We start from the raw sequence: 18132 nt of genomic DNA, 5'->3' as shown, positions 1-18132 counted from the left end.
CTGACAGTCCTGTTTAGTGACGTCATCCGAACACAGCTCCGAACATGCTGTCGTTGCCAATATATATATTGTCAACATCTGGTGGGAGCGAACATCGTTAACAATATATTGTGCACATCGTGTATGATAAATAGTGCAGTGTGTGTGCTTCTTTTGACAACCTTGGATTCATTGCTATCACAATAAAAGACAAATACCGTATACCGGTCTTGGAATTATTTCAGAGGTTAAAAGGAGCTCCTATATTAATTATGTTGGACTGTAAAATGATCATACAATGCCATCAGAATAAGAGACGGGGCCAAATGAAAGTCAGCATTTGACAACAGAGATTGTCATTCTGAATATTTGTTGATGATCTTTGGCTTGAATTGTCCACCAGCAGTGTTTCAGAATGTATTAATCAATACTCTGTGACTTTCTACATCTAGTTGTAGTACATTACTCTAACAAAGTCTAATTTTTCTCTAAAGATCTGATTACTCATCAGAAACATGGGGTATAAGATCTCACCAGCCCATGGGAGAACAATCTGTTTATCAAATTTGAGAAATGTATTTTAGAAAAAAGTAGATGACCTTTTCTTGAGTACACTTTACCAAGATTGGGTATACAAAGGGATCCATATTATTTTCAAGCCTCAGATAACTGATGCCAAGGCTAAGAAGAGATTTCAGTTTAACCATTATAACCATTTATTACCGTTCATTTATTATAAACGATCAAACAGTAGGGTTGCATATTACAGCAATGACACAAAGATCTTTCCAATGCAAGGTCTGAATATTCGCACCAACTTTGAAACAAGCAGATCTTTTGTGGCTTTCTTCCTTGAACTACATTCTGTTATGCTATATATGTGGTTTCTTCTCCCAAAAAGTTCTTGCCTGTAGAAAAAATTATGCTATTGGCTACAAAAAATTATTGGCCATCAATTTGGCATTAGAAGAGTATCTGAATTAGAGAGATAATTACTGGAAGGAGCCAAGCTACCTGCCATGGTTTAGAAAACCTTGTTGGTCTTCAAAATGTCCAGTGCTTCAATCCAAGACAAGCCAGATGGTCTTTGTTTTTCTTTGCTGATGATTCAATCTCATTCCCAGGAAACACTAATAAAAAAGCTGACGTCCTGTCTTTTGAGTCAGAGGATCATGAAGTTTTGAATTAAAATAAACCTATTATTAATTCTTCCTGTGTGGTTGCACTTACCTATTTGTCATATTCCTCCTCCAGTGTGTTCAATAGCTCCTGTAATGTTGGAGTCTAAATTAATCCACTGGACCCATGTCACTGTTTTTTGCAGATCAGGCTGCAATCACTAAGACCATAGTTCTGTTATCTTATCATTACTGGTGGCCAATGAAAAGATGTCACAGACTTTGGGCTTGTAGAAGCCATTCTCTGAGCATTCAAAGACTGAAAAGACCTCTTTGTCTTTAGACCCAACAAACCTGCATGGTGCAGTCGCAAACAATCGGTTCCCCGACCAATTGATTTTAGAATGATCCCCGATGTCTCCAAAATCTGTAGTAAAAGTAAATTATTCCATAGGCTTTAGTTAGTTGTAAAAGTTTTTTCTGAAAAAAAAAAAAAAAAAAAGCAGGCACATGGTTCCAAAGTTGGGTCTAGGTGGTAACTTTTGCCTGTTAATTAAGGGTTCCCAGGATGAAGTATGTACCTGATTTCATCGGGCTCTTGGATTTTTACAAGAAATGAATCTGGTTGGCTTCAGGCTAAAATTACCTTGAAATCTTCTCTACCCAAGCCACTTGTCAACAACTGAGTCTCCATCACAGTAAGTACACCCGCTGTGATATTTGTTGAACAGCAAGTAGAAAAGCAAGTTGAACAGCAAGTAGAAAAGTTTCAAGAGAGTGTGGAGTCCTCCTTTCGGAAATTCTGCCAAGTGATGAGCATTAGTCAGCAAACACCTCATGCTTCAAAATTTGACATGAGGAATTCTTTACCTCATTTGAAGTGTGCATTATGCTAATTATGAGTTTTGTCACTATTTCCTGTACTACAGCGGGTGCCGGACGCGGTCCCGACAGTCGGGATCCCGACAGTCATTTACCCGACGTCAGGATCCTGACTGTCAAAATGCTGACAGACGGGTGCCACCCACTATTTTCCCTCGTGGTAGTACACGACCCCCATAGAGGGAGAATAGAATAGGTGGCGAGCGCTGCGAACCCGCAAGGGGCTTTGTTGCGCTCACCATGCTGTCTGAGTCCGGGCAGTCGGGATTCCGACGTCGGGCTAATGACTGTCGGGATTCCGACGTCGGGCTAATGACTGTCGGGATCCCGACTGTCGGGACCCACTACAGCAAAGGAAGAGCAGAACTTTCTGGCATTTGTGCTTGCAGTCTGGTGATCACTACTGTTACAGGCTACCTATTTAAACTGCATTCTTGCTAAAGGAATTGGCCAGAATATTTGACTTACTACCTAGCTCAGACATTAATGTGATTCTTTTGTATGCTCCAATATATGAGCCATTTTATTTCAAGCCCTATCCTTCTGCATTATTTTGTGGCTATAGTAACATCCTAGTAACATCCTAGTAACATCAGTGACAGTGGCGTTATTTGGCTGACTATTTATTTATGCAGTGATTTATATGAACATGTAACCAGACCCTGGTTTTCAGGCTGTAGTCCTCATTGCCTCTAACTACCATGATAGTGGTCAGTGCAGAGGACTGCGACCTGGGTACTGGGCAGAGTGAATTCCAAACCTCCTTACATAGATCCCTGGCAAAAACCACCAATACATTAAGACTTTTTTACAGACTGAACTACAAGCTAATAGCATCTAATTCATTAATCCTATTTGGTCCATGACAAATAACTCTTCCTCCTTATAATTAATATGAATATTGTAAGAAATATAAAGATCACTATCTCATAAAAGAAAATCAATAATCAGAATAAATTCCAATGAAGGGTGTGTGTGAGGACTAACTTCTCTTATAGAATTCAGCCCTGTGCCAGGATAGTGCTGGAAGACATTATGGCGGCAAAATTCCATGCTGTGTGTTACCCTGCTATAGCGTCCTTAGCCTAGCCTGCCAAAGATTATTGTTGGTAGTGGCTCTTTTGAAGAGGATCCTATGCTGTTTTCTCTTTGATTTTGGTGCTACCATACTAGGCTTTGAGCGCTAGTGCTGGATACAGATTCAAAATCTGTGGGTTTTAAACCCATCACACATCACTAGCAGTATGCTTGTTAATCCTCCAAATCACTGGGTCTATGTTTGACATCCAGAATATCCATGGCATCCAAAGTTTCCATAAAATTACTGCATATCCACATTGCCTGTCACTTTGACTGTCATATCACACATGTTTCTGTGCAAATTGAATATTGTAAGCATTTACTACTAACACTGTCAAGTTACAGCTCCCAGCATTTACCAAGCACATACTGTATTCTACGGATTATTCGTCATAAACTTGGAACATGCAGTTGAAGACGTACCCTTGGCATACTGTACAAAACGCATGTTTACGATGTATCTTTTATAATCCTGATAAAACAGAAGTCCTTATGATAGGGCCTCAACAACAAAAGACAAGACTGCAGCATAGCCAACCAACTGGATTGACATTTGGGGTACAGAATTGCTAAACTCTGATCATTTGCGGATCATATGCGGAATCTTGGCGTTGTGCTAGATGGTGGCTTGACACTTAAACATCAGATATCAGCTGCAATCAAATCCTCATTATTTTATCTGAGGAACATTGCCAGACACCCTCTGAAGACCTGCCAACAGTCATACATGCATTTGTATCATCCCGTTCGATTATAACAATGCCCGCTACCTTGGTCTCCCCGCAAAATAATTGCACCAATTACAGCTGCCAGGCTGTTAACCAACTAGCTGTTCTAGCCAACTAACTGCCTATATTATGGCGAATAACCTTTAAGTTTAATTTACTGAGTTTCAAAGCCCTACATGACCATACTGTCCCACCCGATTACTGCATTCTGTAGATGAAGGAATTTTTAGCCGTACCTAGAATCTCCCATAATTTATCTGGGGGTTGAGCTTTTAACCATGGGGCTCCGACTCTGTGGAACTCACTTCCCCACACAGTTCGAGAGGCCACCACTCTAGAATCTTTCAAAAACAGACTCAAGACTTTACTGTTTACTCAAGCATTCCCATAATCCCTTAAGTATTGTTTATGAAAAGCTTTTCAGTACTTCATTGCTCCTCTACTGTATTGCATTCATTCTGTTAAGCGCCTTAAGTCCTATTGGAGAGAGAGCGCTATATAAATAAAATAATTACTACTATTATTATATAAACTCCAACACTACATCAGGCACTGAGGCCCTTATTCTGATTGCTTCGCTCGGAACCATGCACGGGCCATAGCGAATGATCCAAACCCCGCCTAGTGAATGGATCGCCGGTGCCACCCATTCGCATGCCGAATTCGGATGGTCGGTATGCGAACGGATGTTATTTGTAAACATCCATTTATTTGCCTGTGGGAAACTCCCTAATTAGTTGATGGTCAGCGACCAACGAATCATGTGAAAAGCGCTCTACCTTGCGCGATACATTTGAGCGAAGAAAAGCAAGGATATGGGCGGGAAGCTGACATGACACAACCGCATTTCCATACGCACACCCTGCATTTTCATGGGAACGCCTATGAAACGCAGGGAGTACGCTTATGGTAATGACCCTGATCAGGCCGCAGCGCCCCTTTCCACCCCCTGCTCGGAAGGCTACGAGCGAGCACTCGGTGACCGGACTTCTTGCTGAAATGGTGCTCTGGCCGAATTCGAGTCTGAGCAAAAGGATCAGAATAAGGGTCTGCATGGGCGAGCACTTTCCACATCATTCGATGGTCGCTGACCATTGATTGATGGGGGAGGTTCCCACAGGCATACTAATGGATGTTCACAAAAAACATCCATTCGCATACCGACCATCTGAATCTGGCGTAAGAATGGGCGGCGCGGGCGATCCATTCACTAGGGGGGTTTGGACCATTCGCTTCGGCCCGTGCACGGGTCCATGCGAAGCGATCAGAATAAGGGCCTGAGTGTATCGTAGACAGCTTGCTATTTTCCTTCCATGCTATCACAATTTGCCTCTTATGGCTGTGTCAGTGATGTGCAGTCCAAGTAGGCAAAACTGTCTCACACCAAGAGTTTTGACTATAAAAATGATTAAAATAATACAAAGCAGTTATTTCTAAAGATCCCGGCGTGCGTTGTGGGCTTAACTAGCACACATAGCATCGTATGACTTGTGTGTACGATGTGCATGCGATGCGATGCTATGCTAGAAAAAGCTAGTACAAAAAGTATGTGCAGCACATACTTTTTGTACTGTACGATGAGGTGCCGCGGGAGCGCGCACCCCATCGTACAGCATTGCACCGCCGGGATCGGTGCGTGTGTGGGCACCTTAAAACTTATAAAGTATCTTCTTTGTGTTATTCTAATTATTTTTTAAATCAAAACAATATATATTTGCTGTGATCTGCTGCAAAAACAGGGAGAGCTAAGCATCCCATGATGGTCAGAAACAGTTTGGCTGGGGTGGGGCCACAGCCAAAAACAATGCAGTAAAAGGACCAGAGGAGGCAGCAGTTAAAAGGTGCCTCACTGATGGGTCTGGCACATTAGCTCGAGCAGAGAGATGGAGGTTGAGGGGCTGTTAAGGAGGAATGCTATTACCTGCAGCAGCAGCTATAGGTAGATGTTTGCATCTCCATAGCCCAGTGCCCTCCTCTTCCACCAGCCCAGTTGCCTCCCTATCTCACTTATCTCCACCATCCCAGTGTCTCCCTATTCTCCAGCCCAGTGTCCCCCACCATCATACTAATAAACCTCCCAACCCAGTGTTTCCCACATTCTCTCCCTAACTAACACCCTGAACCATCTCACGTCTCATGTCCCCATCTCCCACCTAGAACCCGCAGCCATTCCAGTCATATTGGCCCCTCACGCTTTCACAAAATTTGAAGCTTTGCGGGTAGTCTAAACGCCACCCGCACGCAAATTGCACCCATCAAATGATTTCGACAGCGCTCACAGATCTAAGACACCTCTCTGGTGTGTTAGCTCTGTGGGCTTCCTATATGGGAAGAGGGCAGGCAGCTGACATCCACTGACGTCAGCTGCCTGCCCCCCCCCCCGCGTCACGGGCAAATTTCCATGGGAACGCCCAGCATTTTCATGGGAATGCTCATGAAGCTCTGGGCGTTTCCATGGGTACGACAAAAGGCCCGCCGCCCCACGCCCCCCACCCGCACTGCTGTGTGTGAGCGGTCAGCAAATAACTCAATTCACCGTGGCCGCTCACACCAAGCGGCTGCACATGAGCATAAATGTTTATGCGCAGTTGCGAAACATCACGAGGGAACCTGAATGAGGGACTGTAAGTTTAATCATGTTCTGACTACATTAATAAGCTCCAGCATCACCATAAGTGATCTGGATCACTGAGCCCAAACAGCAGGGTTTAATTATATTTGTGTAGTGTCAGGATTGTGTCCTGTGTGGATAGCCTGAATTCCAGAGTTAAGGGATTTTCTCTTTACATTTTTTTTCAACTCAAGCTAATTTGCATATATATATACACATAGTGTTGGGACAGTGATCAAAACCATTGACAAACCATGTTCCATTGAACAGTTTACAGGGTTCTACTATACCAACAACACAAAATACCTAAAATTCATAGGACAGTACACAGGACCCCGACATCTGTCTCACCGACACAGGTTAAAATGGATTAAACTGAATCTGCAATGAAAACACTGCTTCAAACAGGCAACAAAACTTCAACTAGAAACACAAGGTACAACATTGCACAACCTCCCACTTATACCCTTGTGTTGGTGGACTTGCTTGTCAAGCGTTAAGAGGCTAAGCCATGCGTTGTGGCTGCAGACTCATGCGAAGGCTGCTGCCGAGGGAGAGTTAGTGCTGGGGTCGTACACATAGCTGTCAGGTATCTCAGCGGAAGTCCATCTCAACATTCACAACGTTACTGATCCCAGATACTTTAACTGGGTCCTGTTCAATAAAGGCAAGACTAAACTATAAACTGGACAATGTTTGGAAGCACTCTTGAAAATGAACATACTGCAATATTAAGCAGTGAAAGGTATGACTGTGATCTTACAAGGGGGCAATAAATGTGTAGAGATGTTCAGCGATTTGTATGTTCATTCTTCAAGAGTCTCACAGAATGAAATGCTGCTTTTTAGTAAGTGTTGACATAGAGACTTTCACAATGACAGCTATGCGTAGAAGCATTGATTGGAACTGGACCAAAAACATAAAATAGGAAGTAGTGTAGCAGTGGTGGGCAACCAACCTCAGTTAAGGAACAGCAGGTTACTCCTGCAAATCCATCATATTCACAAGCACCACACTAGCAGGGTTCCCAAATGACAAAAAATAAGATGATCTTAACTAGACATTTGTGTCTTCAATGGTAGGAGATTCTTTATTAGATATGTCTTGCTAAGGACACTTACTGTAGGGTACATGTATCAGGAAGTAGGAATGCAAATTTGCATGGGGAAAATACTGTAATATAGAACCATGAATGTTAAGTTGCATGTGCTGGAGAGATATTACACTATAGGGTATGCATCTGCTCAACAGACCCTTTTTGGTTGCTCAACACTACTCATAGTGGATGGACAAAGTGGGTGTGAAACGGTTGGAGCTCCAGCTTACCAGGAGATTCCCCCTCACACATATCCAACACAGCGCCACTCACGTCAAACGGCTGCGAGGAAACGGGAAGGGAGAACGAAGGGAGACAGAGGGAACACAACAAAAAAAACAAAAACAAAACGCTTAGTGCTAATTGTGGGAGATGGACAGTGAAAAAAAATGGGCATTTTGTCTTTGACATTAGAGTAGATGTTTCTTTGGTTTTAAAATAATTTTCCTGAGACATTCTCATTAGGTTTTAAAAAGTTGACCTGATGTTTCATTTAATAAGAACTGCTTCTAACTACTAAATTCAAGATTCTACATAAATAATAAGTGTCTCTCTGTTTGTGTCTTCATTAACTTTTTTTTTGCAATATAAAATAAACCATCAATTCTTCCATGATAAGATTCATTTTATTCAAAGTGTTACTTTTTTGTAATAATATAAATGTGTGTTGCATATATCAGATGGAAATGCAGACGATGAATACCTTACCTGTAGACATACTATCTCCAGGAGACAGGCCATCTAGGATACTGTTCTCTGTAGACAGTGGGCTGGAAGCAGACTGACTTGTAGGAGGCTGAGGAGGGGGAAGTGAGGGTCTCTGTCGTGGCTTAGGAGTAGGACGGGATTTTGTTAAAGTGCTGGTCACTGGTGGGGGGGATGCCAAGCTTGGCGTCAAAGCAAGCGACCCTTGATAGCTGAGTCCATAGGGTGAAGGGGTGCTAGGAGGAGTCGGGGAAAGACTGACAGGGGAGGGTTGACCTGTTGATTGGTCTGACACTGCTCCTGACTGGGTGTACGTGATCTTGGGAGGAATGGGTGCTAGTTTCTTGGACACTGAAAAGAAAAAAAAAGATTTAATGTAAGACCAAGTATGAGAAAATTTTGGGTCATTAATATGGCATCAGATTCCATTTTTTTGCATGTAGATAGGGCCCAAAGCTGAACGCATCTAAAAATCTAACAGTCACGCTTAAGCTCTCCTCAGTTAATCAATTTTCATATATGTTGCTTAACTGCGAGAAACCCATGTTTATAATGGAAATAAACGCTTGGCCACCTTGTGTCATCCTCTGGTGCCATCTACCAGGCTGGATCTCAGATGTACCTTTCCTAAGAGAATGAGGACTTTGTTCAGTTGACAGTTGGTTCAGCCCCATTCCACCTGCAGACACCATGTGGCCAGTGCTGGGACTTCCCTTTGGTCCGGAAACAGGAGAAAGCTCTTTCCCTTTTAACGTACTGCAAAAGAAATTGCGAGCTTCGTAAAAAGAGATACCCAGAGTTACACCAATTACTTCTATACTGGACAAAGAAAACAACATCAAGTGATGTGTCTCTTTTAGCCATCAAGCATCCTCAGTTTATCACTTACACTAATTGCTAATAAGTACCGCAGCCCTTATTGTACCAAACATATTTTCGGTTGGTTTAGAATCAGGTTTCCAGCTAGGGCATCGAAGAACTAACACTTTGTCAGAGTATATTTTAGATCATCTATGGATTTGCAGTCAACAAAAGCCATTTCAAAGGGGTCCTATACCTGTGCAAGTGGCATCAGCATAAGGGGAAGTTGTAAAAAAAAACATACTAAAGAGGACAACTGGGGCAGTTTCCCATAGCAACAAACTAGGCCTGAATAAATGTTAATGGTGCCCTAGGCTAAAATAGATGTAGAGTAGCTCTCCTTGTAATGCGGCTAAACATACATGTATGGGCACTCAGGGACTCGCCAGTCATACTGTTCATGTGCATGTAAGGAAGGTTATATAACTGGCATGGAGGATCTAATGCTTGTGGCATGGGAAAGAGACTTTGGCTTTAGGCTGCCCAGCTGGTGCTGTAGCACAATGTACATAAAGTAATGGTTCCATCAGTTCCATCACAGCCACCTGATAGCTAAGTATCATGGAATAAATGAGGCCTTAATTTTAATCCATGGCTGTCACTTGCAAGGTGCCCCCTATATCTAGTGGTATTCAGATGATAGATCTACAGTGTCTATATATATAAAAACAATAGGTTGGCAACAAAAGGTCGCATGCATCAAATTAACAGGGTCAAAAAGTCGACAGTCAAAAGGTCGCATGCATCAAGTTAACAGGGTCAAAAAAGTCGACAGTCAAAAGGTCGACATGATTTTTTACACATTTTTGTGACTTTTTCATACTTCACCATCCATGTTGGTATATAGAAAAAATATACTTATATGGCCATGCGAGGGTACACATTACACTACTTGAGGGTCCTTGTCAACAGGTGTCGACATTAACACCAACAAATTTGAAAACCGTCTGTCAACTTTTTGAATGTTGAAATATTGATTGCCGACTTTGTGACCATGTTGACATTTTGCATGTCGACCTTCTGCTGTCAACCTACTGACTGTCTATTTAGACACTGTAGTTCTATCAATCCATAACCATATCTAGAATACTTTATAAGTGATAGGTATCTGATTGGATAACACAGGCAACCTCTACACCTGTCCTCTTTATAATGTTTGATTTATGTTCCTCCCCATAAAACTTTTCAAGGAGTACAACTTCCTGAGCTTAGAACCCCAATCACAACCAAGCAAACCATGAAAAGACACCTTTGGCATTCACTTAAATATTATGAGTGTCAACAGAATTAAATACATTGCACTTTTAAAGTAATACTCTTATACTGTATGTGGCCACCAAGCACAATGGGTTGTTGATATTCATGTTCTATGGTGGGGAACACATCAGGACGATGTGTATTTCAGCAGACGGCATGACTTATGTACTGATATATCCTGCGACCATACACACTCAACCATTAATGCTGAAGTCCCGTTGTGCCTACCCCCGTCAAAAATGTCCCTCCAAAATGGCTAGAGGAGGCAGCTGGGGAAGCACCTAATGCATAGTTCTTCCCCTGCGCTGTACGTTGTATGACTGCGTGATATATCGGCACATCCCACATTCACCTGCATGTGGTCAGCGATGATGTCGGGCCACCTAACATGCACAACATTATATGGGACGACCCAGCTGAAGAAGGAACATGAATGCGCAACTGAGCATACACATTTAGTGAAATGGACGATATACTGTACTGTTCCAATTCACTTTAGAACAATATGTCGTCTAATTTATCGCCTAATGTGTGCCCGGCCTAAAGACCAGATGCAATAAGCTTCAAACAGTGATAACATGGAGAGTAATAAACAAACAGCCAATCTGCTCCCAACTGTCATTTTTCAAACCCCGTCTGTAACATGGCAGTTAGAAGCTGGTTGGCTGGTGGTTTATTACTCTCCACTAGATCACTTTTTGGAGGTTAGTGCATCTGGCCGTAAGACCTTACAGTTGTGATATGATGCATGTAACTTGGACTATTCAAATCAAAAATCTTGAAATGTATTCTTCTAATAAAGACAAACAATGATGATTTTAGGTTTGTGATGAGGTAAATAATGTGGACACTCCACTTGCTTTTAATGATTTTATCCCTGCTACAAAACGAAATAACTCAGATATGTAACTAACAATATAGCTACATTTGTATTAAAGCCATATTGTTAAAAAGGGAACATGTTCAAAAGACTCACACAAACTCCTGTTGCTACAGTACTCATTAATTTTACCTTCATTCTCCTTCTGAAGCCGGATTTTCTTTTTTATTACAGTAAGCTTACAGACTTCTTTACAGGGCTGACTCACGCAGATGAGTCATGTTGTACCACTAGCAAATAAAATGGACTTGAATTTGTTTCCTTCAGACTCTGGTGAATATTTTAAGCTTCTGAAGCCCCTAAGGGAATTTACAGCAGCTTTATCATGAAGCCACCAAAATACTGAAGACTTTATCTCAGCTGCTGGATGATTACCTGGCAACGTGTACATTTAATTTTTTTTCTAGAAAGCCCTTGAACTCCCGTTCCTTCCCATGTCGTGGCAGTTTTACAGTCACATTCAGCAAACCTTTTTTTAATTACCTAGTCAGCTTGGTTCCCTTGTCTCGAGCGCAGGAACAGCTGAGCCATGGGGGTGAGGCTGACATTGTGGGAAGGTTAGCGGTACCAGATGGGTCGGGTTTGGTTAGGACGAGTGGGGTTTTGATGTAGAGGGGTGATACATTAGGCTCAGAAGCGTGAGGTTCAGTGAGGGAGCTTTGCTTAGTGAGGTGTAAAAAGCAAGGTTTTGGGTTTGAGTTTATGTCAAGCTTTGGAGGAGAAGGAGGTAAAGTTTGGCTGTATCCAGCCCATCGAAAGGTAGAGGTGGCATCAGGCCTAGCAGATGGCAGAGCTTTTGGAGGGTGAGGATGGAGGAGGGTAGGGTGATGTAAGCATGGGTAGGAGAGGGGTCTTTCTTCTTCAGGGGAGGGATAGTTGTAACAGGAATCCGACCACTGGGGCGAAATCTCATCTCCACTGTAATCGATGGAGGGGTGCGGAGGGAAAGAAACACAGGAACAACAAAAAATAGAAACAAAAAACAAGAGCAAAAATATTTGTACAAGGAAGATTCCAACAACACAATAAAGAGTGGACATGAAAAGCGAAACGCATAGGCTTAGGGGAAAACAATCTGCATGAAAGCCGTTTGCTGTGTGTGACACAGAGAGCTTGAGTGCAGAAGATTTTATTTAAATGTCAGCAACACACGAGCACAAACAAACACAGACACAAATGGGGCACAAAACGTGCAATTTCATCTACAGATGACAATTTACAAAACATTTGCAGGATTTGTTGGCTATGTAACTAGCCTGGCTAGCAGCTTCTTCATTACTACTGTAATCTTGGATAGACAAGTCTCTGATTACACAGAAACCAAGAATAACTTAGTAAGCAGTAAATAAATTGATTACGTTAAATATAAATGAACTAGCCAAATTCAATAAAGAATGGATAAACCTAATATATTTTGACAATCATGTAAATAGATCAACCTAAAGGGAAAGCCAATATAATATTGCTGCCATATGACTAAAGCTGTTAATAAATTATAATATTTTTATACAACCCATTCAGCGCCATTACTCCCATTTCTTTCTAATATTACTATAACCAGGTAGATGTATTTATGAATGCTGCCCTGGGGCACAAGACAAAGCTGCCCTCCAATGAAGACAGGAGAGCTTTGCTGTATCCTAGGCCACGCAGCCTGCTTGTATAGGGATGTAGCAAATCCAATACAAGTCATTTATAGGTGTAAACACCATTTAAGATATTTATTCTGCAAAGGAAACATATCCATCCAGAAAATCAAAATGATCTGTCAAAAGACAACTGGAAGTCCTAGCAGGAAGCCATTTATGGACAAGTATAGCTGGCAATTGCCTGCATTGTACAACTAGCTAAACAATACCTTCATTTTCCATAGTGGATAAACTGATATTGGATTCAGAATAAGACTGTATACGTTTTAATAAATTACTTTGTTATAATTAACCCCTTCCATTCAGATTGACATTATAATACTATTGCCTGCATACATTTCTGTAATCATTAGGTATATTTATTAGAAAAAAAGAGACAGGAACAAACTCCACCTGAAAGTAAAAAAACTCATAAAATACACCCTGATATCAGATTGTACACAAGTGTACATAAAAATGAAGTGACATATATATATATATATATATATATATATAAATCTTTTGTTAGAATGCCAAATAGCAGTAGTAGACCAGGAGGTGGCCATGAAGCAGATGAGCCAGGCACAGAGTAGGAGCCACACACATGCCAAAGCAGAATGGGGTAAGCTGTATGTGTTATGGGCAGGCCGCTTTTAGGTCATGAATTTGACAATTTATTAAGGGACTAGGTTTAAAATCTACAGCCAAACAAAATGGCTGCCATCTACGTCATATAGCCATATTGTAGTTATAATGCCATTAGGTCAGGGACAATGGAAATGTATGCACAATAAAAAAAGAAAATACAGTGAACTCTTTCCTGGTTACTTACTAGAAAATGCAGGTACCACCCACACACAGGGCTTCCTACTAGCTCTCCCTGCTAATACTAGTAATGGGGATGGAAAAACTGGACAGCACAGAATAAATGAGGGTTCCACCTTCAGATGAATTTAGGATGTTATTCTGGTTGATTTGTAAGGCTGCAAATTCACAGCCTTGCGAGTCCCTCAGAGGCTGCCCGCCGAATGCTGGTCCACCCACCACGTTCTCTCGCACAGGCTACGAATGGATGTTTAACATAAACATCCATTGCAGGCTATGTATAAACAACCACATCATTCCATGGTTGCCAACTCTCAAGTCACTTAGATTTGCATGCACACTCGAGAGGAAGTGGGCGGGCAGATGACATCCGGTGATGTCAGCTGCCCGCACCCAGCACCCACGTCCATGGAAGTGCCCAGCGCTTGCATGGGAACACCCATGAAATGCTGGGCGTTCACAGGGGCTTAACACCCTGTTCCCATGGCAGCATGCACTCTGCATCTGCACATGTGCAGAAATGCGTCTGCACAGATGCACAACATCGGTCCCCTGTGCGAACACCCAGGGGATTTGAATCAACCAGAATAACCCCTTAAATGCGCTGCTCTGTACATGCTTCCACACAACCATTACCATATACATTGGGCCGAATTTAGCATTTGGAGTAAAGGCAGCTAGAAAGTCAAATGTAAGGAAAATCACCACTCTGTTTTATAACAGGAAGATATAGCGGTAATGCATACATTGAAGCTATCAATAAAATCATGTATTTAGTAAAAGTTGCAGGAATGAAAACCGACAAACCTTTTTATACCAAACTAGGGGTCTAATTCAGTTTCAAACGTAGATTAGCAAAAAATTTCTATTTGTTGATTTTTGCTAATCTGTACATGTGCACAGGCCAACGTGTGCATGCGAGACCCCTGAAATTGTGGTTGCATTCAGGAAATTGCAACCACAGTCCATGGGATGATGGAGTGCCAACACTTTGTTGCGGGCTGTCAATGTGGTGTTGCGGGGCCAAGGTCCGGACAATGCATCAGCTGTGACAGAAAAGATGGTGGCCCATTGTCTGGCTTCGCAGCTCGGCTGTGCAGACAAGGGGCTACCCTTAGCATGTGGGCAACTGTGCAACAAAGCATTCCGATGTGATTGCAAACTTTGTAGCACCACAAGTAATTTCGTAAAACTACAAATCAACTTGTAATTGGCCCAATGTGTGATACATTTTGGACTTCTCTATGCTAGCAAAAGCTTCTTCCATCTGACATATATTATGCAAAGACTTCTCTTAGAGAATCTGTAGGCCGTCATGCAATGGCATAGCTAGAAATTTTTCTCCCCCCTGCCCAAAAAAAAAAAATCGCCTGGCAGGTGACCCAGGCAGTAGTGAGCGCTGAGCTGGTCCCGATCCGTGCATATCTAATAAGCGGGGAACCAGAGCAGTGTATATTTAATGAGAGGGTCCCCGCCACGTGGGACCCGCTCATTACATATGCACAGGGCAGGGACCCGCTCATTCAATATGCACTGCACTGGGACCCCGCTCATTAGATATATACAGGTCATGACCAGCTCAGCCAGCGGCGCCCACCACAGACCCCACTCCCCAAGCCCCTGCTTGGTCTGCCACATATGTAGCTACGCCACTGCCGTCATGTAGTGCTGTAGCACCCAGACTCTTGGGTAGGTGGAAAGCAGATAATTGCTGTGACTTTAGAACCTTTCTATTTATTTTCCCTGAAATCAAGGTTCTGTTGGGTATTTTACTTGTATTGACCATTGAAGCTCTGGGACCACTACCTACTATCCTAAACATGCCCATGATATGATTACCAGCATGGCATATGCTTGGCAAGGATATTTAGTATATATAACAGCTATCATTTACCCTGTATTGGGGAAAAAAGTAGTCATACCCAATTGCTGTTTGAAAATGATTGAAGGGTCAAACAACCGGGCCATAAAATGAAAAAGAAAACCTAAAAGCGGTCTTGGGAAAGAGAGAACCATTGTTTGGAAAGTCCGGGTGGCTTGAAGCAAAGCTGTGTTGATGGTGCTTGAGAGCTTACCTTGTCCTCTCAGGACCTGGCTGGGAGCCGCTACTGGGAGGAGTAGGGGAAGGAGTTTCTACAGATAGGTCAGGATTTGGTGACTGAGGTGTGGCTGCGGTATCAAACGGAGGAGCAGGGGGCTGCATGGCGGGCGGGGTAGAGGGGCCTTTGCGGACTAAGGAAGATCCGCGCCGGGCAACCCAAGTAGTATCCATCACCCTGACGCCCATGCTATGGGGGAATACAAAGACATCTGCTTACCATCTCTACAAAGAGGTTAGAGAAAGAGAAAGAGACTGAGCCGATAACAGTGTAAAACATACTCCCCATAGAGGGGAATGGAAAACAGGAAAACAAAAAGGTTAAAATAAAGCAGAAGACAACAAAGCACATTCTCAGCCTGACATGTATAGCTACTGTATAGTGAAACACACCATTAAATATATCAATAACAGATCATTTATTATAGAAAATCCCTGCCAGGAATCTGGTAATTACACCAGACCAATGCTTATGGGCATTTGCACGGCAGAGGGATTATTTATTTATTCATCACACATATTTGCAGTCTAGCTCCCCAATTGTCTCTTAATACATCCAGCTAGAACAAGTGTTATACCTAAAGGCCGCCACACACTAGAACGATTTTTTGGCCGATTGTCCGATAATCGGCAATAATTATATAAAGCCAACCTTTCAGATGTGATACCTTGTCCAACAGGACAATATCAGTAACAACAGTAAACAAAAGCAGTAACATAAGACAAAAGGACAGGTCATTAATGGGTATTGACAGTGTCAGTTGTGTACTGCAGATTACACATTGTAAATAAAAATGGCACCATGAAATTTACACAAGGGAAACATTATATTTGTATTACACATACACATACACGTGCACAAACACACACACACAATTATTGCGTTACTTTCCCAGCCTAATCACATGAAGATATACAAAGGTAACATGGGTAATATTCCAGGTAGGCCTGATTTCGTCACACGGAGATTTATTGCTGTATAAGTACAGGGATCAAAATTAAGATGCAGGTTGAGTATCTCTTATCCAAATATCCCTTATCCAAATTATTCCAAAAACCATAGTTTCCATAATGTCCTTTTTTGTTGTTGCTAAAAGCACTACTGGGTACATCTGTAACTGGCACTACTGGGGATATGATCTGTAACTGGCACTAAATATGTGCAAGAAAATGCTTGGCATTTACATTCAGTGCCTGAGATAGTACACAAACTTTGTTTCATGTTTTTAAAACTTGTTTTACGTACAAATAAAATATATTTGTGTGCATTTCATGTGTTTCATGTGTTTATACAACATAAATGCAAGATACCTTATTGAAAGATAAAAATATTCCAAAATACGGAATAATCCGCTATCCAAAATGCTTCTGGTCCAGAGCATTTTAGATAAGGGATACTCAACCTGTCTTTTGAGCTTCCCATGCTAATTGGGGTAGATCCAATTAACTTAATCATGAGGTTCTATGTGATGTGCAGATGTACACATTGAGGGTAATTATGGGAGGTAAACCTTGCTCTGGTTGCAGATCTTTGCGGTGCAAACAGCAATCAAGGTTTCCATCCCACACAAGCTAGGTAACTGACCTTTAAATACACATTCTTTTGGCAACAGTGTTACATCATTTCAAAAACCATTTGTGAAAACTGGTGAAGAGCTACCCGCTATGGTGATTTAATACATAGCAACCTGTAAATGTCTATTTTTACTTTAGAATATAAAAGCCAGTATCTTATTTGTTTCTTCTGATGAGCCATTTTTTGTTTTAATCTCCCTTACTGCGATACAGTGTAAGAAAATACTTTTGTGTTTCCGAACACTAACACTTCGGCACATTGAACAATAAAATGAGAAACGTATACACATTTAGGGGGTTATTCTGTTTGATTTGCAAAAGCAAATTCCTTCTTTAATGGACAAAAGCATGTGCACTGCAGGTGGGGCTGAGGTAACATTTGCAGAGAGAGTTACATTTTGATGGTGTGTGTTCAAACTGAAATCTAAATAGCAGTGTAAGAATAAAGCAGCCAGTATTTACTTTGCTTCTATTACTTTATTTTGTTTCTGTGCCAGTACTGCACAGAAGTTTAAACGAGGGCTGAATAAGCCCAAGTGCAGTTAAGAGCCTGTGAATTGGGCTGTGTAAATAAAGTTCAGTGATAGTGATAGGGCATAGAAGGAGGGGTTAACCCAGGGCGGGAAGCCCCCACCAATGGGGGGCAAAGGGGGTTGCACCCCAGGTCAAGGGTATATAGGTTAGGGCAGCAAGGGTATGCGCCCTCTTTGATTCTTTGATCTGCAGGGATCAGCGTCACGGAGAATAAAGATAAGTAAAAGCTTGCAGCATCTTACCTCAAACATGTCTAACAGACCCAGAAGGAATGC

General features: G+C 42.0%; 1 protein-coding gene across 5 annotated transcripts in view; it reads right to left on the bottom strand.

Annotated features, from left to right (window-relative positions):
- Nucleotides 1-18132, bottom strand: part of ARHGAP44 (Rho GTPase activating protein 44) — a 185187-nt gene that overhangs the window by 10173 nt on the left and 156882 nt on the right. For 3 of the 5 annotated variants that reach the window (XM_083148383.1, XM_083148384.1, XM_083148386.1), the window contains 4 exons: nt 15726-15938; nt 11681-12115; nt 8822-8955; nt 8203-8550 (listed from right to left, as the gene is read on the bottom strand). In XM_083148383.1, the coding sequence (XP_083004509.1) occupies nt 8203-8550; nt 8822-8955; nt 11681-12115; nt 15726-15938 (1130 nt within the window). Of the gene's footprint in view, nt 1-7724; nt 7777-8202; nt 8551-8821; nt 8956-11680; nt 12116-15725; nt 15939-18132 lie in introns of all 5 variants that reach the window. The other 2 variants (XM_083148385.1, XM_083148387.1) reach the window with 2 other exon arrangements.

This window comes from Crinia signifera, chromosome 6 (assembly GCF_055691185.1).
Source record: "Crinia signifera chromosome 6, ASM5569118v1, whole genome shotgun sequence".
Taxonomy (NCBI): Eukaryota; Metazoa; Chordata; class Amphibia; order Anura; family Myobatrachidae; genus Crinia; species Crinia signifera.
This window is presented reverse-complemented; position numbering and strand designations above follow the sequence as displayed.